The sequence below is a fragment of the Papio anubis genome, chromosome 7 (assembly GCF_008728515.1).
Source record: "Papio anubis isolate 15944 chromosome 7, Panubis1.0, whole genome shotgun sequence".
Classification (NCBI taxonomy): domain Eukaryota; kingdom Metazoa; phylum Chordata; class Mammalia; order Primates; family Cercopithecidae; genus Papio; species Papio anubis.
Window position 1 is genome coordinate 83447549 of NC_044982.1, and position 21940 is coordinate 83469488.

The 21940-nt window shown below is 50.3% G+C and overlaps 1 protein-coding gene and 1 long non-coding RNA gene across 3 annotated transcripts; one reads left to right on the forward strand and one right to left on the reverse strand.

Annotated features, from left to right (window-relative positions):
- Window positions 1-3485: 3485 nt before the first annotated feature.
- On the forward strand, window positions 3486-14598 carry AJUBA (ajuba LIM protein). 2 transcript variants are annotated; one of them, XM_003901572.5, is made up of 8 exons: window positions 3486-4862; window positions 7665-7766; window positions 9396-9463; window positions 9590-9652; window positions 10705-10835; window positions 10919-10970; window positions 11667-11735; window positions 12208-14598. In XM_003901572.5, exons 1-8 carry the CDS (start codon window positions 3857-3859, stop codon window positions 12331-12333), a joined length of 1617 nt encoding a protein of 538 aa, XP_003901621.2. In that variant the 5' UTR covers window positions 3486-3856; the 3' UTR covers window positions 12334-14598. The 2 variants fall into 2 exon arrangements, with proteins under 2 accessions (XP_003901621.2, XP_009209414.1); XM_009211150.4 differs by lacking the exons at window positions 3486-4862; window positions 7665-7766 and adding an exon at window positions 8234-8636.
- Window positions 6891-8131, reverse strand: LOC110743740. The gene is made up of 2 exons (XR_002523249.1): window positions 8005-8131; window positions 6891-7148 (listed from the first exon to the last, which is right to left on the reverse strand). It is a non-coding gene; the product is annotated as an uncharacterized LOC110743740 (long non-coding RNA).
- Window positions 14599-21940: the final 7342 nt, after the last annotated feature.

Here is a 21940-nt window from a genome sequence, read left to right on the forward strand (position 1 = left end):
GAAAAGCAAAAATGCCTTTATATTTATTCATTCTTACAACAAATATTGATTGCTTTACTAGGTGTCAGGTACTGTGCTATGGATATATTGTTGATAAGGTTGGACGCTGTACAGAGATTTTTTTAGTCTAGTCAGGAAGCCAGGCAGTGGAGTAGGCAATGAAATGAACTGTGATAAGGGTGACCATGGTGGAGTGGAGTGCACTATAGCAATATACAGCAAGGGTAGCTAACCGACTCTTGCAGTGTGGAAAGGCGGCTTCTGAGAGGGTGTAATGTCTAAACTGGGAAGAGTTAATCAGGAGAAGGAAAGGGGAGGCTAAGAGAGTGTTCCAAACAGGAAACAGCAGGTACAAAAGTCCAGGGGCAAGAGAGAGTACAGACAAGGTCCAGTTCTACTGTAGACTGGTTTGGGGAAGGGATAATGCTAGAGGAGAGGCTGGAGAGTGAGACCTCATAATACAGAGTACAGACTTCAGCCCAAGGGCAGTGAGAAATCGTTGAAAGTTTTTTTTAGCAGGGAAATAAAACGACAGGTTTTGCCTACAGGAAGTCTCCGACTCACTGGTTTGACTTAGGATGGTTTGACTTAGGATTTTTCAACTTTACGATGGTGCAAAATGATTCGGTATGCTCCTCACCTTATGATGCAGTTACATCAGATAAACCCATTTTAAGCTGAAAATATCGTAAGTTGAAGAAGCACTTCTGCCTTATGATATTTTCAATTTATAATGGATGGGTTTATCCAGACATAACTCCATTGTAAGTTGAAAAGCTTCTGTACTGAAAAATCACTTGACCTCAGGGTATAAGATGGATTGCAGGGAGCAAGCCTTGACCAGGAGACTTTTGCATTGGTTTAGGAGAGGAAAGATGGTGACTTGACATATATAGTGGTGATGAGGGGAGGACAGATTTGGAAGATGGTTAGGAAGCATAATTAATAGAACTTGGTGATTGATAGGACTTGGTTGGATTTGAGGTTCAGGGAGAAGGAGGACATAGGGTTGATGCTCAGATTTCTAGTTTAAGCAGCTAACAGGATTGTGCCATTTACTCAGAGAATGCTAGAGGAGCCAGTTTCATGAGGCAGAGAAGATATCAATTTAGGATATTGGGTGCTTCTGAGACAGCCATGTGGAGATGCTAGTAGTTAGTTGAGTTTTTAAGTCCAAGAAAGACTGGGCCGGAAATATGGATTAGGGAGTCACCTGTGTATACAGATTATAATTAAAGTATTGGGGATGAAGAGGACCTTTGGAGATCCCAGCTCCAGTTCAGACTCTGGAGAGGCCACCTGAGGTCATGAGCACTATTGGAGCATGCCCTATTAGCATATGCGTCTTCTACTTCTTCCCCTTCACTCATCTCTGCTTCCAGTTATCCCTTGAAAACACAGGCTATTCATCCCAATTGTGCCCATTGTTACCACCACCTCTTGCATGGGCCTCCTTTAATGGCTTCTCAGCATTTCATAAGATTTCCTCTCCCATCCTCACCCCAAAGGATCAAAGCTTCCAAATCTTAGTATTTGGAAGTTGTGTGGATATTTTGGATGCAATTGGAAGGAAGAATCAAGGTTCTCCTTCCCCATCTGGACGCAGGAAAGGAGGGAACACATTATGGTTAATTCTGAAGATGTTGCTCACAGCAGGTTTTAGATGCAATCTGATAGCTCCCCTCTGTTCCTAGTGCTTTCAGTCCTCCCTGCTTCCAGTCTGGTAGGAAACTCTCCTCAGGATCAGAGAAAAGCTGTGGCCTTGACCAGGGAAACAGAGAGGCTGATTCTCAGGGGAGATGAGGTCAGGGAGACAATGCAACTAGGACAAAGAAGCCAAATAGTTTGGCACAAATTAATTTCCCAAAAGATATTAACCTCCTTTCTTTCCACATTCCCTAAGGCTACACTAAGATTATAAAAGGTGTTCAAAATGTTGAGATGAAAATAATATGCACAACTTGTTTGCATATAATTTTCATACTCGTTTACTATCTAAATACAAAGCAGTCATTTTCCTTCTCCATTCTACTTCCTCCGCCCCTTGCCCCTGATGTTCTAGTCTGGGCAAAATTAATTGGTTGTTTTTTTTTAAATTTTTTTGAGACGGAATCTCCCTCTGTCACCCAGGCTGGAGTGCAGTGGCGCAATCTCGGCTCTTTGCAACCTCCGCCTCCCGGGTTCAAGCGATTCTTCTGCCTCAGCCTCCCGAGTAGCTGGGACTACAGGTGTGTGCCACCACGCCAGCTAATTTTTGTATTCTTAGTAGAGACGGGGTTTCACCATACTGGCCAGGCTGTTTGCAAACTCCCGACCTCATGATCCACCCGCCTCGGCCTTCCAAAGTGGTGGGATTACAGGCGTGAGCCACCGCGCCCCGCCGCTTCAGCCAGGGTTTCTTTTCCTTATTCTTGATCCTTCTAAAATAGTATCAGTCTCTTTTCCATCTTGTTCCTTTTCATTTGCAAATCCTCTACATGGCATTTCTTTTCTTCCTCTTAATACTTACTCCGTATCACCAGTCTTCTGTCGACCAAAACCAACGGGGGAAGGTATTCATTGGCCCTAAAACCAGGCCTTCAATCTCCATAATCACCTGAAATGTTTGCTAAAAATCTCATTTCCCAACACCAGGGGGTGTCTGTCTATCCCTCTAACTGTCCTACCCTTAAGGTAGAGATTAGTCCCAAACCTTTTTCTCACTCTTTTTCACTGCTTCTACACACACACTAGATCTCTTTCCCTCCCTCTCAAGGGAGAGATTAGTCCCATTTTCCTCACTCCTTTTCACTGCTTTTACAGACACAAAATTTCTCCACCATCACAAAACTTTTGGGTCCAGAAGGTGGTGCCTTTTAATTGCAGTTTATCTGTTTGTCTCTCATTCTATCCGGTCAAGCTTGTCCTTTCCTTTGCGCACCCTTCGGTCTCTGCATCGTCCACACTCCTCTTTGCTCCCCAGCTCTCCCTTTCTTTCGCTACCTGTCTTCCACCTCTCTCTGTGGGCTTCGTCGCTTTTCAGGACTGTCTTTGCGTACACGTCTCTGAACCTCTTTATGCATTTGTCTTCTTTCTCTCTGTCTTCCTCTTTATGGCTCTCTCCTTGTCTCACCATTTCTGTACCAGTCTCTCTCCATCTCTCCCACAGTCCCCACGCTGGGAACAAAGTCACGGTGCTAGCGCAGAACATGCCTCCTGTCGTCGGGTCCCAAGCCGCGACACATTCCACCATGCCCCTCCGCGCATTCCAACTGCAGACAAAGAGTCCCCGTCCCCTACTTCCACTCTTTCCTGTTTCAATTCTTGAGTGATGTAGGGGCAGCTGCCCCAACTGCCCCTGCCCGCCTCTCATGTACAGTCCGCGGGCCTCCACATCCAGGGCAGTTAGCGCCAGCGCCCTCTCTGCACGCACACCAGCTATTCCTGCGCGGACACCCCCGGCCCTCTCACACACACCGCGCTCCGCCCTCTTAGGAAAGTAGATCCGGCCAAGCAGACAAAAGTTTGGGAGAGAAGTTCGGTCCGTGGCTAGCGTGAGAGCGAGGGGGGCGGGGGCCGGGGAGAGTGGGGCAGTCGGGCGAGTCGACGCGTGAACAGATAGACCTGTGGACGGGACAGCCGCGGCCAGAGGCCCTGCTAGCCCCGCTCAGCCCCAGATGCGCGAGGGGACGCAGCCCCTCCCGCTGGGGGATGCTGTGGGATTCCTGGCGCCGGGCATCCAGGCCGCCGGCTAAGCCCCTGTGCTTCCCCTGTGCCCCTGGGGAACCAGAGTCCGGCTGCAGGGAAAGAGAACCGGCCGCCGAGACGCCACAGGGTGCCAGGCGGGAAGGGGGCGAGAGGCCTTAGACCCAAGGGCATGGAGCGGTTAGGAGAGAAAGCCAGTCGCCTGCTGGAGAAGTTCGGCCGCAGAAAGGGTGAATCTAGCCGGTCTGGGTCTGACGGGACCCCCGGGCCGGGCAAGGGGCGCCTAAGTGGGTTGGGGGGACCTAGGAAGTCAGGGCCCCGAGGAGCTACTGGGGGACCTGGGGATGAGCCGTTAGAGCCGGCCCGGGAGCAAGGTTCCCTGGACGCTGAGCGGAATCAGCGCGGCTCCTTTGAGGCGCCGCGCTACGAAGGCTCCTTTCCCGGGGGGCCGCCGCCCACCCGGGCCTTGCCTCTACCTCAGTCGTTGCCCCCCGATTTTCGGCTGGAGGCCACGGCCCCGGCCCTCAGCCCCCGCTCCAGCTTCGCCAGTAGCTCGGCCAGCGACGCTAGCAAGCCGTCCAGCCCCCGGGGCAGCCTGCTGCTGGACGGGGCGGGGGCTGGCGGAGCTGGAGGTAGCCGGCCTTGCAGCAATCGCACCAGCGGCATCAGCATGGGCTACGACCAGCGCCACGGGAGCCCCTTGCCAGCGGGGCCGTGCCTGTTTGGCCCACCGCTGGCCGCAGCACCGGCAGGCTATTCTCCCGGAGGGGTCCCGTCCGCCTATCCGGAGCTCCATGCCGCCCTGGACCGATTGTACGCTCAGCGGCCCGCGGGGTTCGGCTGCCAGGAAAGCCGCCACTCGTATCCCCCGGCCCTGGGCAGCCCTGGAGCTCTAGCCGGGGCCGGAGTGGGAGCGGCGGGGCCTTTGGAGAGACGGGGGGCACAACCCGGACGACACTCTGTGACCGGCTACGGGGACTGCGCCGTGGGCGCCCGGTACCAGGACGAGCTAACAGCGTTGCTTCGCCTGACGGTGGGCACCAGTGGGCGAGAAGCTGGCGCCCGCGGAGAACCCTCGGGGATTGAGCCGTCGGGTCTGGAGGAGCCGCCAGGTCCTTTCGTTCCGGAGGCCGCCCGGGCCAGGATGCGGGAGTCGGAGGCCAGGGAGGACTACTTCGGTGAGTGAGAGAAGTGGTTAGGGACGGGAAGGGACCCGTCACGGCATTCGGTTCTCCACTGCCCCGACGGCCCAAAGTGCCGGCGCCCCGGGGTCCGAAGTGAAGACGCGGGACTAGGAAAGAAACAAGAGGGATGGATGGGGGCGGCCCCAGAGCACTGTCCCCTTCCTGCTAGTTTTCAAATGAACCAGGGCTCCTTATTTCTGCTAAATTTAACCCTCCTGGTATCGCGTGAGTCCGTTTCTCAAGCATTTGAACCTCGGTTTTTCGCGGCAGGAGGCCTCGTAGGTAAAGGACCAAGTGGGGCAGTGAGGGCGCATCCCCCCCCAACCTGCTCCCCCCTTCACGGCGGTGCCCCTGGAGGTTTGTGCGCGCCGCGCCCCCACCCGGGCCCAGGCTCCGCCCGCAGGAATTCGGAGAATGCGCGGGTGGGGGGGCGGGGCAGGCTGGCCGCGTGCGTGCCGACTCCTGCCCGGGCGCTCCAGGTGCCCACGGGCGGGGCGGCGGAGGGGTGGGGTTCGGGGATGGGGGGCGCTCCCTAGCACACACAAGAGTAGTGGCGGCTGTCGGGGAAATGGAGCCTGGGAGGCGGGATGGAGCGTCCAGGGACCTAACTGCTGTCCCTCCCCAGTCCTGTTGGCTAGGTGCGTGCGTGGGCATTTAATCAGAGACCCAGTAGTACCAGCCTCTATTTTCCCCATCCTCCGGAAGTCAGGGCAAAAGCGATGACTGCTGGGACACCATTACCTCTGGATGGATAACGACCCTGTGTTATTGCCAGAAATAACCTGATCTTGAATTCTGGTTATAACCTCTCAGAATTCAGGCTAGAAGTAGCGCCTTACTTCCTGACACTGTTAAGGAAACCTGGTCGCTGTCTCCCTCCCCTACTCTGTTCAAAAAGTATTGATTGATTATATGTCTCAGCTATGAGGAACATTAGGGTCTTGAAAGATCTTTTAGTCAGAATTCACAGGCACTACTACACACCTAAAAAACTTCGAATATGATTGTGATTGGAAAGAAGTGGCAGGCTTACCCCCTAAGGGCTGTGGGCCTCTTTCACTTTTCCAAGCATCTCTTCTCACCACTGGTGCCCCACTCCTGGACCCCATGCTGTAGAACTCTATGGCTAGAAAAGTGAATAGGAAGAGGAACGCGGCCAGGGAGGGATGGTTGGGTAGGAGGTTCAGAGGTAGCAGGGCGGCAGGCTACAAGGGCGCTGCATAACTCAACCCCCAACCTCCACCCCCATTCTTTTCCCCACTTCCAAATCCACCGAGAGGAAAGCCCAGAGGAGATGATGCCAAACCGCTTTGATGAAGGAAGACTGAATGACAGGGCCCATTTAGCAGTTTCGTTTTGAGGCCCAGGAGAGGTGGCTAGTAAAGAAGTCTTTTTGGCTGAACCATCAGAGCCAAAAGGAAGAAAGGAACTCAGAGAAACTGCAATAAAAGAGCAGGAAGAACATAGGTGTAGATATGCTGGGTTAGATGAGGTAAGGCCAACATGCCTGAGCAGTTTCATTTGCTCTTCCCATAATGTCCAAGGTTTCCTAAAGAACGGCTCTGACGGGACCCCCTGGCATGGCAATATTGGGGCAGATCTTCACTTCCATGAGGAAGCCACATTTTGAATTCAGAGATGGGGGCCCCATCTCCCTGGGAGTGAGATTGCCTCCTTTGACAACCCCTACATACCCCTTGTGCCGCCAGCCCCAGCTTGACTGTACCCTCCTCCTACCCCTAGTAGGGGCCCTCTTCCTTGGCTTCAGCCTTGCCCAGCTGCCAGAGGGTGGGAGCAGGACAGGTCTGGGCCCATCAGTTGCTGCAGCTGCTGCACAGGCTCCCAAGCCCCTGGGCAAAGACTGGGATGGGCCCCAACAGGCAGGGAGTGTGGCAGCCTGCCGAGGGGGAGAGGTGGGGCGGGCCCGTTGGGATCTGCTCCCCAAAGACAGGCCCTAGCCCTCACTCATGGGCCTGGAATTGGGGAGTGGAGGGAGGGAAGAACACACCCAGGAAAGGCGAGTCCCAGAGCCAGGTGTATATATCTTAGCGGGGGACTTTGGAGAATAGCAAGCAGTTCAGTTCTGTGTTCTTCCCAAGATAGAAGGCGACTAGGAGGCATCAGGGGCTCTGCTACTCTCCCTGCTTTCCTGTTCAACCCTGGTTCCTGGAACACACCCTACATTCTCAGCAGTCACCTCCCCACAGGAGTCATGCTCACATGGTCCCCTCTGCACAGAGCCCTCTGCTGAGCCAGATCCTTTTCTCCATCCTTGGAAGTCTGCAGCAGAGAGAAATCATTCTATAACTGAACAGCTCGTTTGACTGATGGGAAACTGAAGTCCCAAAGAGGCTTTCTGGGCCTAGCCTGCTTTCTCTAGAAAGTTTTTTCAAGTCTGCTGCTGAGCACCTGTGGACCGGCATCTTTGGCCATTCATCCTACACACTGCAACAGAGATCATACCTTGCCTGTATAATCTTTTCTCCCCAACAGAAACTAAGCATCTGAATGCCAGGGACCATATCTCTGACCTTCTCCAGGTTTCCTCAGGTAGTGGTGCTGTGTTAAGCACAAAATAGATGCTCAGAAAATATCTGTTGAGTAATTAAACAAGAATGGATCTGCTCAACCAAGATCTTGCTACATGTCATTACTTCTTATCTTCTCTTCTCAGAAGGGAGCCCATCAAAGGGAGACTGTGACCCCTGGCACATCAGGAAAGGGCAGTCAGGAAAGCTTGGGAATCCCTGGTTTTGACCTGGGGGAGTAGAGTGTGACACTCTTTTCTCTTCTCAGGCACCTGTATCAAGTGCAACAAAGGCATCTATGGGCAGAGCAATGCTTGCCAGGCCCTGGACAGCCTCTACCACACCCAGTGCTTTGTCTGCTGCTCTTGTGGTGAGTGTAGCCCCAACACTCAAGCACTCCCCTCCCCTGCCCACATACACACAAGTGCTATAGGGAACAGGAGGAGAGCTTTTGCCTCTTCATTTGCTCACAGAGCAGCTGTTGGATCCCCACCAAGTGTCTGGAGGTCCGCAGCTGCTCCGCCTCTCTTGCTTCCTTGTCTGCCCTCTACTTGGCTCTCCCTTCCCCTGGTGGGTCTCCTTTCTGGAGTCCCTCCTTCCTTCCTTACCTCTGTTTCTCCTTCTCATGCCTCCTTGCTTGCCCATCCTGGACTCGCCTGGCCCTCCAGCTTCTTGGTGGGGCTTGGTCTTGGGCAGCCAAGTTGCCTGGGGCGACAGTGAAAGATTGGAATGTGGGGAGGGTGGGGGCAGGCTGGGGGAGTGGGGAGCTGCTGGGGGCGGAGAGGGGGGTTTTCTCTTGGCTGGTCAGAGTTCAGCCACCTCACTAGAGTGCAGGCCACCGGGCCATGCCAAGCTGATGACATCACGCTCCAGGAATGCCTGCCACTGTTAGCTCAGGAGGCCCACTTGGAAAGGGGGGATGCTCCCAGCGGCCTTAACTGCCCCCCTCCCCTCCCTCATTACCCCCTCCTCACTGCTTACCCATTCTGATTCCTTTGCTAAACCTTTAATCTCCTATCTCTGCCTGTCTGACTTCAGCACTCAGCTTTTCTCACTCCCCCAGTTTCTGCCTGGTTCTCTTTAGGCTCATCTGTCTGTCTATCCTTCTGTTTACAGGGCCTCTTCTGGCTATATCTCCTTCCCTCTCTTTCCTCCCCTGTGTCTCATGAGCTTCTAAGTCAGCTTTCCTAACCCACTGGACAGAATTGGAAGTGGGGATTTTGAGGGGAAGAAGGCAAAGGTGGGAAAATTGCTCATGCTCCACCTGTTCTCACTCCTCCCCTATCCCTGATAATGTAGACACCTGGGAGCAGTTCCTGGGGGTTGGTCACATGGGGAATGGTCCTGCCTTGTCTGCTAGAAGAAGATCCTGGGTTGTCTCTTACCCTAGAGACTCTGGGTCCCTCTAAGCTTAGGGAGGCAGCCTTAAACAAACAGGAAAGGGGACCTGCTTTGCTTCCAAACAAAGCACTTTGTCCTGCAGTAACTCCAGTCCTGACCTCCATAGAGTCTGTCCCTGGAAGGAGACAGATAGGCCTTTGAGAGCAGGATAGACATGCTCAGGTGAAGAGGCTTCTAGGTTGAAGGGTCCCAGAGGGCAAGGCCTGTAACAATGTGATTCTCTCTATGCAAATAATATAGTACCTTATTAAGAGCTCATGTATTCCAGCATGCAGTTGGCTTTACTCTCCCAGGTGGCTTCCTATGCACTGGAGAGGAAGGCAGTTTGTTTAGGGGAGGGCCCTAGAAAACTGTTAAGGAGGCAGGAGCTGGAGGAGCAGCAAGCAGAAGAGAGGGGAAGTTGGCTGGAATGAAGCCAAAGCAAATTGGAATTGCATCAGATGGAATTTTTGTGTGGGGAAGAAGGACAGACAGCAGTTAGGAGGAAAAGTACAAAGTCCAGGTTTAAATATATTATGCAGCACTGGGGAGCAGTGACCCCAGAAGTCTTGCACCTGGGCTGTGGGATAGGTTCCAGCCCCTTTTCTGCTGTTTCTAGGGCGAACTTTGCGTTGCAAGGCTTTCTACAGTGTCAACGGCTCTGTGTACTGTGAGGAAGATTATCTGGTGAGTAAGGGTCACCTGGACCTGGAATTGGTTTCCATACTGACCCCCTTCTTGGTGGGCCATTGGAGTACCACCCATCATTCTCAGTTTGATAACAGCCTCCCTTTGTCTTGTCTTTTACTTTAGTTTTCAGGGTTTCAGGAGGCAGCTGAGAAATGCTGTGTCTGTGGTCACTTGATTTTGGAGAAGGTAAGTAAAGTGCCTTCAGCTGAGAACTCTCACTGTGAGGCTGAGGAGTGGAATCAGGGACTAAATGGATACTGAGAGAAGGTTGGGGGAAGAAGCCTGTCACCAGATGAATCACTTTCATCCCATTCCTCCCCAGAGCAGCTGTTTACAGTGGCTTCCCTCTGCCTATGGAATCAAGTCTGGGCTCAAAAGCCTGTCAACCCAGGCTTCTGTAACCTGGCCCCTTCCTAATTCTGCAGGCACAGCCAGGCCTTCCAGCCTGAGCTAGGAGTGTGGGGTCCTGAGTCTTTTTATTTATTTATTTATTTGAGACAGAGTCTCGCTCTGACATAGTGGCATGATCTTGGCTCACTGCAACCTCTGCCTCCCAGGTTCAAGTGATTCTAGTGCCTCAGCCTCCCAAGCTAGGACTACAGGTGTGCGCCACCATGCGTGGCTGATTTTTGTATGTTTAGAAGAGACGAGTTTTGCCATGTTGGCCAGGCTGGTCTCGAATTCCTGGCCTCAAGTGATCCTCCTGCCTCAGCCTCCCAAAGTGCTAGATTACATGCATGAGCCACCGTGCCCAGCCTGGGGTCCTGAGTCTTAATCCCCTTTCTGCTACTGGTTAGAATCACTTGGGACTCAGTTTTATTTTCTATAAAAAGGAGAGATAGGATTAAATCAGTGATTATCAGTCATGGTAGCCTAGCAGATCAGCTGGGAAGAACTAAAAAAAAAAACAAAAAACAAAAAAAAAGTGTTTGGATCCCATCACCAGAGATTGTGATAATAGGCCTGGAGGAGGGCCAAAGCGTTGATGTTTTTTAAAAGCTCCCTAGATGATCCTTATATGCAGCCAGAGTTAAACACTACTGGCCTGAATGCTCTCTCAGGCATTTTTCAGGGTTTCTGCCTCCATTTTAAGACTTCTTCCCCCACATTACATAGCATTGTTTCTAGGAGTATAGCAGCGGGTTGGATGAGGTTAATGGGAGTAATAAGGAGCATAATGGGCAGCTGGAGAACTGAGACTGGAGGGAGACTGATTCTCTTGCTACCCCATGAGCCAGATCCTACAAGCAATGGGGAAGTCCTATCACCCAGGCTGTTTCCGATGCATTGTTTGCAACAAGTGCCTGGATGGCATCCCCTTCACAGTGGACTTCTCCAACCAAGTATACTGTGTCACCGACTATCACAAGTGAGTCCACCCCTTGGGATGCAGTGTGGAACTGGGTCCAGGGGTTCCCCAACCTCAGCTCATCTCTTCCCTCTGTCTTTCAGAAATTATGCTCCTAAGTGTGCAGCCTGTGGCCAACCCATCCTCCCCTCTGAGGTCAGTATGTCTGGGTTCTCCTTCAGGCCAGCCAGTGCCACTGCCTCTGGCGTAGGGTTAGGGACATGCTGCCTGGCCTCCTGCCGGAAGCGGTAGTGCCAAGGAATGTACTCTGTGAAGATTCCCGTGTGACTCTGCCTCTTGGGGTCACCACCCTGACCCTAACATCCGGGCCTGGACATGTCTGAAAGCCTAACTGGGCCCAGGCTCTATCTCTTCTATCCCAGTCCAGAGGAGGAGACTTTCTTTGAGGTTGAGGTCACCAGACTGCAGATGTAGGGGCTGGAAAAAGGTGGGAAGAATCCTCAGCACTGGTAGGAATGGGTCAGAAATGATTTAAGCTGTGTGTAGAGGATGTACCTACGGAGAGAAGCCAGATCTTATTGGATTCCCTTGTTCCCAGCCTAGCCTACTTTATTTATGCCTCCTGTCCCTTTCCTTCCCCCACAACTGGGAGACGCAGGTAAGGCCAGGGCTCTTGTACAGAGGGAGTGTGCTACATGGGGGCAGCCCAGTGAAGGAGATAAGGAGAGTTCTGGTAGGATTTGCAGAGGCATCTTAAAACTACAGGTGATTGCAGAGAGACTCTGGGGCCATTTGTATGATCTTCCCATGGGGTGGGAAGGGTTATATATGAGGGAGGTGGAGGTGAAGCAACATGCTGCTCTCATCTCCATGGGGGTCTGCATGTTTCAGGGCTGTGAGGACATCGTGAGAGTGATATCCATGGACCGAGATTATCACTTTGAGTGCTACCACTGTGAGGTGAGTGTTGGGGTTCAGCAGTGCTGGAGAAGAAGTAGAAATGGGAAGAGGGTAGGAGTCAAGTCCTGCAACAACCAGACATCTATGGGAGAGGTGTAGGGCATGGGAAACCAGAAAGATACTGTGACCTATCTTCAGCCTTTTTTTTTGTCCCCTCCAGCCACTTTCTCTGGTCCAAGTTGCTTAGTCCTTTCTGAATCCGACTCTCCCAGAGTCAGGACTTTCTAAGAGTAGCAAGTCTGGTCAAACTGCTGTAAAGACAGACTTGTGTCATTATTTCTGCTGCAGCAGCGACACCTGGTGTCCAGCTGAGGTATTAATATTTTCTCAGATTGCTCTTCCATCCTGCCCTTCCCACCCCATCCCTTTCTTCCAGTTATTAGGAGTCAGGTGTTGAGCAGGGCAGACTCCTAAGATGCCCTCAGTATCCAAGGTGCCTGGGCTGAGGTGAACTAGGTGCCTTCTTCCCTAGGACTGCCGGATGCAGCTGAGTGATGAGGAAGGCTGCTGCTGTTTCCCTCTGGATGGGCACTTGCTTTGCCATGGCTGCCACATGCAGCGGCTCAATGCCCGACAAGCCCCTGCCAACTATATCTGAGCTGCAATCACTGCTGCTGCTGTCACCACCACTGACAAACTGCTCTGGCCAGTGGGCTCCTCTGAGGCCAGCCAAGGCAAATAATGCACTCTACAGGCCTGGCAAAAGAGTCCTCTGGGGAGGACCCCAAGGACTGGAGACCCAAAGATCATGACATTCCAAATGGATTGTGGAAGAGAAACCTTATATTTACCAGGGTGGGGGTGACTGGCCTTTTTCCCATGTGTGCATCCTGAGCTTAGGCACACACAGGAGGGTTCCAGTACTTTCTGAACATCTGATTCTGTATCTTCAGTATATATATTTTGTTTGTTTTAGAGATGGGATCTCACCATGTTGCCCAGGCTAGTCTTGAACTCCTGGGCTCAAGTGATCCTCCCACCTTGGCCTCCCAAAGTGCTGGGATTACAGGCATAAGCCACTGTGTCTGGCCTAGTATATGATTGTGCATGAGTCACATAATGTTCTGGTCCCGGATTCCAAGAGTAGAGGACCTAGCTTTAAATCAACTAGTTTCAGCTAAACTAACTAGAACCAAATCAAAGTGTAATTCTCCCTCCAGCTCCCCCAAACCCCAGAGTTTTGGGGTTGTGGTTGATGCAGGATGGGATCCCCCTGAGAGGCAGCAAGTCTAGGGTGGTGAGTTCCTGCTAGGCAACCAAATTTAAGCTCCTCACTTTTTTTGTGACACATGGTGTCAGATATGGGGTCCCGCACCTATATCTGGATGAAGAAGTAGAAACTCTGGACCTCATTAATGAGTTATTTATTGGCCTTCTTCTAAGGACTAGGAGAGCTCCTCATCTGTCTGCTGAGAATGGGGACCAGCTCTGAGTGGGGTTGCTGCCTATATTCCCTGTTTCTCAGGGACTCACGTGGGTCTGGGGAGGCTAGGTAGGTGCTTGTACGTGGTTGCTCTTCTCCTTGGCTATGGTAGGTAATAAGCAGGTCTGTGTGGGTGTGGAGCTTGTTGTGAGGATGTCTAGGAAGCTTCAGCTTAGCTACACTCCCAAGTTTAGGTGCACTGAGCCATACAGCCCAGCGTATGCATGTGTGGTTGTGTACATGTGCGCGCGCGCGCGCGCACACACACACACACACGCACTCTGTCTTACTCTTTTCTCAGGTCACTTGTACACTTGGTTTCCTAGTAGAATCTCACTTGCCACCTCTCAGAGGGGTCCTGGATTGCATCCATCACAATCCCAAAACTACAGTTGGGGGGAACTGGAGGGAGCAAAACACTGATTTGGTACTAGTCAGTTTGCCTGAAACTAGTTCACCTAAAGCTAGATCTCTTAAAACCAATTTACTGAAAACTTGTTTGCTTAAAGTTAATGACTTAATGACTAATTTGCCAAAAGCTCAATTCGTATTTTGGTGTGTTTATATCCATTTAGGTGTCCTATTCTTTTTTGTCTTGCTTTGGATATTTCAAGGATTTATATCTATTCATCCAAGAGTACTTCTGAGTTATTATCAGCAACATAAATTTATCAAATTTGCAGCACTTTGTAAATGATGAGATTGCTTCCTACCTTTATGGATGTCTTTTTCTATGTTATCTACCTTTCAAAAACTTTTTTTAAAAGTTTAAAGTTTCTAGCAATAAATACAATTGGTACAGGCATTTTGTGTATCATTTTTTTTGTTTCTTAATCCAATATTCCTTTACAAATTAAATGCCTTGAAAAATGTAATGGAGTTCAATGTGATTTTGATGCTTTGGTCTAACTTCTACATTCCTACTGTTAAAAGGCCAGTATATCTTAAACAAATGAATAGGCATGAGGCATATTCGGTTGACTTACAATGAAAAGTTATACAGACAACAGTAATAACTAAGAGGGTGAATCTGCTAAACCCTTTTGAAATGCTGCAGATTTGATAAATATTTATTTTAGACTAATTGGTTTTAGGGGAATTGGTTTTAGGCAAATTAATCTAGTAATCTTTGATCTTTAGTCCTCATTTTCTATCACTCAGTGAGTTTCATACTGGAAATGATGACTCCTGACAACAGAAATTCCACATTTGGGGGCTATTCTAAGATGACTGTGCCAGCCAACCTGGGAAATACATAGAGGAGATCTCTGAGTGAGAGGGAAAGAGTTCAGATTTATACAACTGAGTGCCAGAGGGGAAAATGCACCTTGTTGAAGTGAGAAATGTTCTGAAACTGAATTACTTCTTGTACAGCTGAGATCGCTTCTTCTGTACTATTGTTAAATAAGTGAATACAAAGGCCCTGTGATGGGAAATCCAGACAAGCTTGTGTAACTTTACATCCATCCCCTCAGGTTTTTTGTTTTTTGTTTTTTGTTTCTTTTCTTTTTTACAGAATCTCGTTTTGTCGCCCAGGCTGAAGTGCAATAGTGCAGTGGTGCGATCTCAGCTCACTGCAACCTCTGCCTCCTGGGTTCAAGTGATTCTCCTGCCTCAGCCTCCTGAGTAGATGGGATTATAGGCAGGTGCCACCACACCCGGCTAATTTTTGTATTTTTAGTAGAGACAGGGTTTTGCCATGTTGGCCAGGGTGATCTCAAACTCCTGAGCTCAGATGATCCGCCTGCCTCAGCCTCCCAAAGTGCTGGGATTACAGTCGTGAGCCACTGAGCCCCACCTCTTTTTTTTTTTTTAAAGTTGGGAGTCTTGGCCAGGCGCAGTGGCTCACCCCTATAATCCCAGCACTTTGGGAGGCTGAGGTGGGAGGATCACGAGGTCAGGAGATCAGGACCATCCTGGCCAACATAGTAAAACCCCGTCTCTACCAAAAATAAAGTTAGCCAGGCATGGTGGCGTATGCCTGTAGTCCCAGCTACTCGGGAGGCTGAGGCAGAAGAATCACTTAAACCCGGGAGGTGGAGATTGCAGTGAGCCATTGTGCCACTGCACTCCAGCCTAGGCAACAGAGCAAGGTTACATCTCAAAAAAAACTGGGCATCGTGGCTCATGCCTGTAATCCCAGCACTTTGGGAGGCGAGGCGGGTAGATCACGAGGTCAGGAGATCAAGACTATCCTGGCAAACACGGTGAAACCCCGTCTCTACTAAAAATACAAAAAATTAGCTGGGCGTGGTGGCGGGCGCCTGTAGTCCCAGCTACTCAGGAGGCCGACGCAGGAGAATGGCGTGAACCCGGGATGCAGAGGTTGCAGTGAGCCGAGATTGTGCCACTGCTCTCCAGCCTGGGTGACAAAGCAAGGCTCCGTCTCAAAGGAAAAAGAAAAAAGAGTTGGGAGTCTCACTCTGTCACCCAGGCTGGAGTACAGTGGCACAATTATGGCTCACTGCAATCTGTGCCTCCCGGGTTCAAGCAATTCCCCTGCCTCAGCCTCCCAAGTAGCTGGGACTACAGGTATGCACCACCATGCCTGGCTAAGTTTAAAAAAATTTTTTTAGAGACAGCATCTCGCTATGTAGCCCAGGCTGGTCTTAAATTTCTGGCCTCAAGTGATCTCCCACCTTGGCCTCCTAAGTCGCTAGGATTAGAAGCATGAGCTGCTGTGCCCAGCTCCTGACCCTTTGTTTCTTACTGATTTTGGCCTCTTCTGTTCCTGGTCTGACTCATTCGTTTCTAGGTCTGTGCTGATTGTCCTAGCCTCGGGGCTCCCCAACATTCTGTTCTTGCCACTGACGCAACTTCTTCCTGAGGAAAAATAAATGATAACAGATGATAAGGGCAGGCCATGACAAAAGAGCAGTGCCAGCCACCCCAACACCATCACTGGCAGGCTCCCAGATGTATCCTGCATCACAAGAGCTTCCCTTCCTCCTATTTGCTGGGAGACTAATCTTCCTCAATATTTCTGTTTAGTATTTACAGTTTTTTAGTATTTACAGTTGATGATGAAAGATTCGTGGGGTGCTGCCAAGTATACATCAAAAGGTAGACCTTGTTTGGCCAACTTGCCACCTGATTTAATCAACAACCACTAGTGCTGAGATGCAGAAAGGGGGAAAATGGAGGAATTATGGATCAACTCTGTCTTTTCAGATGACAGTCACAGGACAAGGGTTAGGCTTTGACTGCAGACTTCAGCTCTGTTCTGGCCAGCGCTGTTCACCACAGGCCTGAGTGGGTTATCAAAAATAAAGCTGGTGGCTGGGTGCAGTGGCTCACATCTGTAATCCCAGCACTTTGGGAGACTGAGGCAGGTAGAACACCTGAGGTCAAGAGTTCGAGACCAGCCTGACCAAAGTGGAGAAACGCTGTCTCTACTAAAAACACAAAAAATTAGCCAGGCATGGTAGTGGGAACCTGTAGTCCCAGCTAGTCGGGAGCCTGAGGCAGGAGAATGGCGTGAACCCGGGAGGCAGGGCTTGCAGTGAGCCGACTTCGCGCCACTGCACTCCAGCCTGGGCGACAGCGAGACTCCATCTCAAAAAAAAAAAAAAAAAAAAAAAAAAAAATCTGGTGATGGTTCTCTCTCTGCCTTACTCCTTAGAGAGTATCTTCCCCTCCACCACTTGGAGCTCTCAGGGCCAGGGAAATGGTAAGATGCCATTTATAATCAGGCTGGAGACTGTCCTCAGTCAAGAAGGATGTAGAGAAAGACCTACTTCCAAGTACATAAAGCCAGCTGGATGAGAACCTTCAGATTGTACCTATAAAGAAGGGAATAAAGGCCGGGCGCGGTGGCTCACGCCTGTAATCCCAGCACTTTGGGAGGCCGAGGCGGGCGGATCACAAGGTCAGGAGATCGAGACCATGGTGAAACCCCGTCTCTACTAAAAATACAAAAAATTAGCCGGGCGCGGTGGCAGGTGCCTGTAGTCCCAGCTACTTGGGAGGCTGAGGCAGGAGAATGGCAGGAACCCGGGAGGCGGAGCTTGCAGTGAGCCGAGATCGCGCCACTGCACTCCAGCCAGGGGGACAGAGCAAGACTCCGTCTCAAAAAAAAAAAAAAAAAAAAAGGGAATAAAAAGAGGAAAAGGGGCCGGGCGCGGTGGCTCACGCCTGTAATCCCAGCGCTCCGGGAGGACGAGGTGGGTGGATCGCGAGGTCAAGAGATGGAGACCGTCCTGGCTAACATGGTGAAACCCCGTCTCTACTAAAAATACAAAAAAATTAGCTGGGCGTGGTGGCAGGTGCCTGTAGTCCCAGCTACTCGGGAGGCTGAGGCAGGCGAATGGCGAGAACCCCGGAGGCGGAGCTTGCAGTGGGCCAAGATTGCCCCACTGGACTCCAGCCTGGGCAACAGAGCAAGACTCCGTGTCAGGAAAAAAAAAAAAAAAAAAAAAAAGAGGAAAAGGGGCCGGGCATGGTGGCTCACGCCTGTAATCCCAGCACTTTGGGAGGCTGAGGCAGGCAGATCACCTGAGGTCAGGAGTTCGTGACCAGCTTGGCCAACATGGTGAAATGCTGTCTCTACTAAAAATACAAAAATTAGCTGGGCATGGTGGCGGGGGCCTGTAGTCCCACTTACTCAGGAGACTGAGGCAAGTGAATCACTTGAACCCGGGAGGTGGAGCTTGCAGTGAGCCAAGATCGTGCCACTGCACTCCAGCCTGGGCGGCAGAGCAAGACTCTGTCTCAAAAAAAAGGGCGGCCGGGCGCGGTGGCTCACGCCTATAATCCCAGCACTTTGGGAGGCTGAGGGGCGCAGATCACGAGGTCAGGAGATAGAGACCACTGTCCTGGCTAACACGATGAAAACCCCGTCTCTACTAAAAATACACAAAATTAGGCATGGTGGCGGGCGCCTGTAGTCCCAGCTACTGGGGAAGCTGAGGTAGGAGAATGGCGTGAACCCTGGAGGCAGAGCTTGCAGTGAGCCGATATCAGGGCACTGCACTTCAGCCTGGGTGACAGAGCGAGACTCCGTCTCAAAAAAAAAAAAAAAAAGGAAAAGGATGGCCAGGCACAGTGGCTCATGCCTGTAATCCCAGCACTTTGGAAGGCTGAGGTGGAAGGATCGCTTGAGTCCAGGAGTTCAAGACCAGCCTGGGCAACATAGTGGGACCCTGACTCTACAAAAAATAAAAAAATTAGCCAGGAGTGGTGTCGTATGTTCGTAGTTCCATCTGCTCTGGAGGCTGAGGTGGGAGGGTCACTTGAGGCTGGGAGGTTGAGGCTGTACTGAGCCGTGAGTAGTGATGGTGCCCTGTGTCAAAAAAGAAAAGAGAGCCATAGGACTGAAATAAGAAGAAGACACAGGTAAGCTAAGGCATTATTTAGTTTGGTGATTTAGACACCCTCATGCCCCCAGAGCTGGTCTGAGGTCATTCAGAGCCCTTATGGTAAAGTTCCACGAAAAGAGTCTAATGAATCTCAGTCCTCTCTGCCCTCTCCTACCTTACAGTGAGGAATACCTAAGAATGGGTCTCTTGCTTCTATAGGGGCCTTTGGAATATCCACACTTGGCACTGGTAGTGAAGGACTGAAGTTTTACCTTGAAAACATGAGTAAATCTTTACTGGGACATACAGATTAGACCAGAAAACTGTGATGATAGGAGAGTCATCAGAGACAAGTTCTGTTTACTCTGGGTGTCATTTCACCTACAATTGACCTTACTTGGAAAGGATAGTGCTAATCCATGGGAAGGGAACCAGAGTACCATCCAAGCAGGAAGTGAGCTAATCAGGCTTAGAGGGTTCAAGCCAAGTGGGATGTGATTAAAGTGACCCGAGATAACCCAGTCACCTCATTTTACTGAATGAAGAATAGAAACTGAGTGATGATGTGACTTTCCCAAGGTCACACAGCTGGATAATGACTTTCCAACTTTTGAAGAGCAATAAAGAGCTTTTTGCCTTCCTCCCTTCCACCCCCTTTCATAGGGATTCCCACAGCACAAGTAAACTGTAAAGGTTTACATATTGTAAACGAGATAAGCACTTCATTATGATAGAGAATTAGGGAAACTTAGTGGGAAAGCCAGGGAACATAAGCACCAATAATGAAAACGTCTGGTTCTTACTGATGTGTTTTTCGTTCATTAGGACTAACAGTAGCCAAACTTTAAAAGCACACTAGGGGCTGGGCACAGTGGCTCAAGCCTGTAATCCCAGCACTTTGGGAGGCCGAGACGGGCGGATCACGAGGTCAGGAGATCAAGACCATCCTGGCTAACACAGTGAAACCCCGTCTCTACTAAAAAATACAAAAAACTAGCCAGGCGAGGTGGCGGGCGCCTGTAGTCCCAGCTACTCGGGAGGCTGAGGCAGGAGAATGGCGTAAACCCGGGAGGCGGAGCTTGCAGTGAGCTGAGATCTGGCCACTGCACTCCAGCTAGGGCTACAGAGCGAGAGTCCATTTCAAAAAAAAAAAAAAGCACACTAGGAGAAACAGGGTGGGCGCAGTAGCTCATGCCTGTAATCTCAGTACTTTGGGAGGCCAAGGTGAGTGGATCATTTGAGGTCAGGAGTTTGAGACTGGCCTGGCCAACATGGTGAAACCCCTGTCTCTAATAAAAATACAAAAATTAGCTGGATGTGGTGGCTCATGCGTGTAGTCCCATCTACTCGGGAGGCTGAAGCACGAGAATCACTTGAGTCCAGGAGACAGAGGTTGCAGTGAGCTGAGATCGTGCCACCACACTCCAGCCTTGATGACAGAGTGAGACTCTGTCAAAAAAAAAAAAAAAAAAAAAAGGGGGGCGCGGTGGGGCACACCTGTAAACCCAGCACTTTGGGAGGCCGAGGTGGGTGGATCACCTGAGGCCAGGAGTTTGAGACCAGCCTGGCCAACACGGTGAAACCCCGTCTCTACTAAAAATATAAAAAATTATCCGAGTGTAGTAGTGGGCACCTGTAATCCCAGCTACTCAGGAGGCTGAGGCAGGAAAATTGCTTGAATCCAGGAGACAGAGGCTGCAGGGAGCCAACATGGTCCCACTGCACTCCAGCCTGGGTGACAGAGTGAGACTCCATCTCAAAAAAATAAAAAAAGGACATTAGGAGAAGCAAAGGAAAAGCAAAGGAAATATACTGAGAGTCCCTGTCCTTGAGGAGGTCACAGTCTAGCCAGAGAGACAAATACACGCATAAAATGACTTGAAAAGATTACAAGCAACATGTCAACAATTGCAAAGTAATTATTAGAAACAAAAGGCGGGGCATGGTGCCTCATGCTAGTAATCCCAGCATTTTGGGAGGTGGAGATGGGAGAATTCCTTGAGGCCAGTCTGATCAATATAGCAAGACCCCATCTCTATTCAAAAATTTTAAAAAGGTCGGGCTTGGTGGCTCACGCCTGTAATCCCAGCACTTTGGGAGTCTGAGGCAGGCAGATCACTTGAAGTCAGAAGTTCAAAACCAGCCTGGTCAACATGGTGAAACCTGGTCTCTACTAAAAAACAAAAATTAGCTGGGCATGGTGGTATAAACTTGTAACCCCAGGTCCTCGGGAGGCTGAGGCAGGAGAATCGCTTGAACCCTGGAGGCTGAGGTTGCAGTGAGCCGAGACTGTGCCACTGCACTCCAGCCTGGGCAACAGAGCAAGACTCCATCTCTAAATAAAAATAAAAAGGCTTAATGTCACAGGGTATACAGTGATGATAAATTAGACTGTCCAGCTTAGATTGTAGATCAGAAAGTGGTAGCCAGCAGGCTAAATCCGGCCTTGAAATGCATTGAATTTGGCCCACTGGGATTTATTTATTTATTTATTTATTTATTGAGACGGAGTCTCGCTCTGTTGCCCAGGCTGGAGTGCAGTGGCGCGATCTTGGCTCACTGCAACCTCCACCTCCTGGGTTCACACCATTCTCTTGCCTCAGCCTCCCGAGTAGCTGGGACTACAGGCACCCGCCACCATGCCTGGCTAATTTTTTGTATTTTTAGTAGAGACAGGGTTTCACCATGTTAGCCAAGATAGTCTCGATCTCCTGACCTCATGATCCGCCCGCCTCGGCCTCCCAAAGTGCTGGGATTACAGGTGCGAGCCACCGTGCCCAGCAAGCGGTTGTTTTTTAAAATAATATTAATTAGGGGCTGGGTGTGATGGCTCACACCTGAAATTCCAGCACTTGGAGGCTGAGATAGGAGGATGGATTGAGCCCAGGAGTTCTGTAGAGAACTTGCTTCTACAAAATAAAAACTAAAACTAAAATAAAATATTAATTAGAACTCTAGTTGAGGAAAGGAAAATGCCAGCTAATAAATGTAGAAGAAGTAATAGAATTGAAAAACAACATTTTGTGAATATTAATAAAATTATTGATTCTGGCGAAGATGATGATCATTATTATTATTTTGAGATGGAGTTTTGCTCTTGTCATCCAGGCTGGAGTACAATGGCATGATCTCTGCTCACTGCAACCTCTGCCTCCTGGGTTCAAGTGATTCTCCTACCTCAGCCTCCCAAGTAGCTGGGATTACAGGCGCACACCACTACACCCAGCTAATTTTGTATTTTTAGTAGAGTTGGGGTTTCACCATTTTGGCCAAGCCGGTCTTGAACTCCTGACCTCAGATGATCCCAATCTGGCAAAGATTATTAATTGGTGTTAAAAAAAAACAGGTGAAGGCTGGGCATGGTGACTAACGCATGTAATCCCTGCACTTTGGGAGGCCGAGGTGGGTAGATCACAAGGTCAGGAGATTGAGACCATCTTGGCTAACACAGTGAAACCCCGTCTCTACTAAAAATATAAAAAATT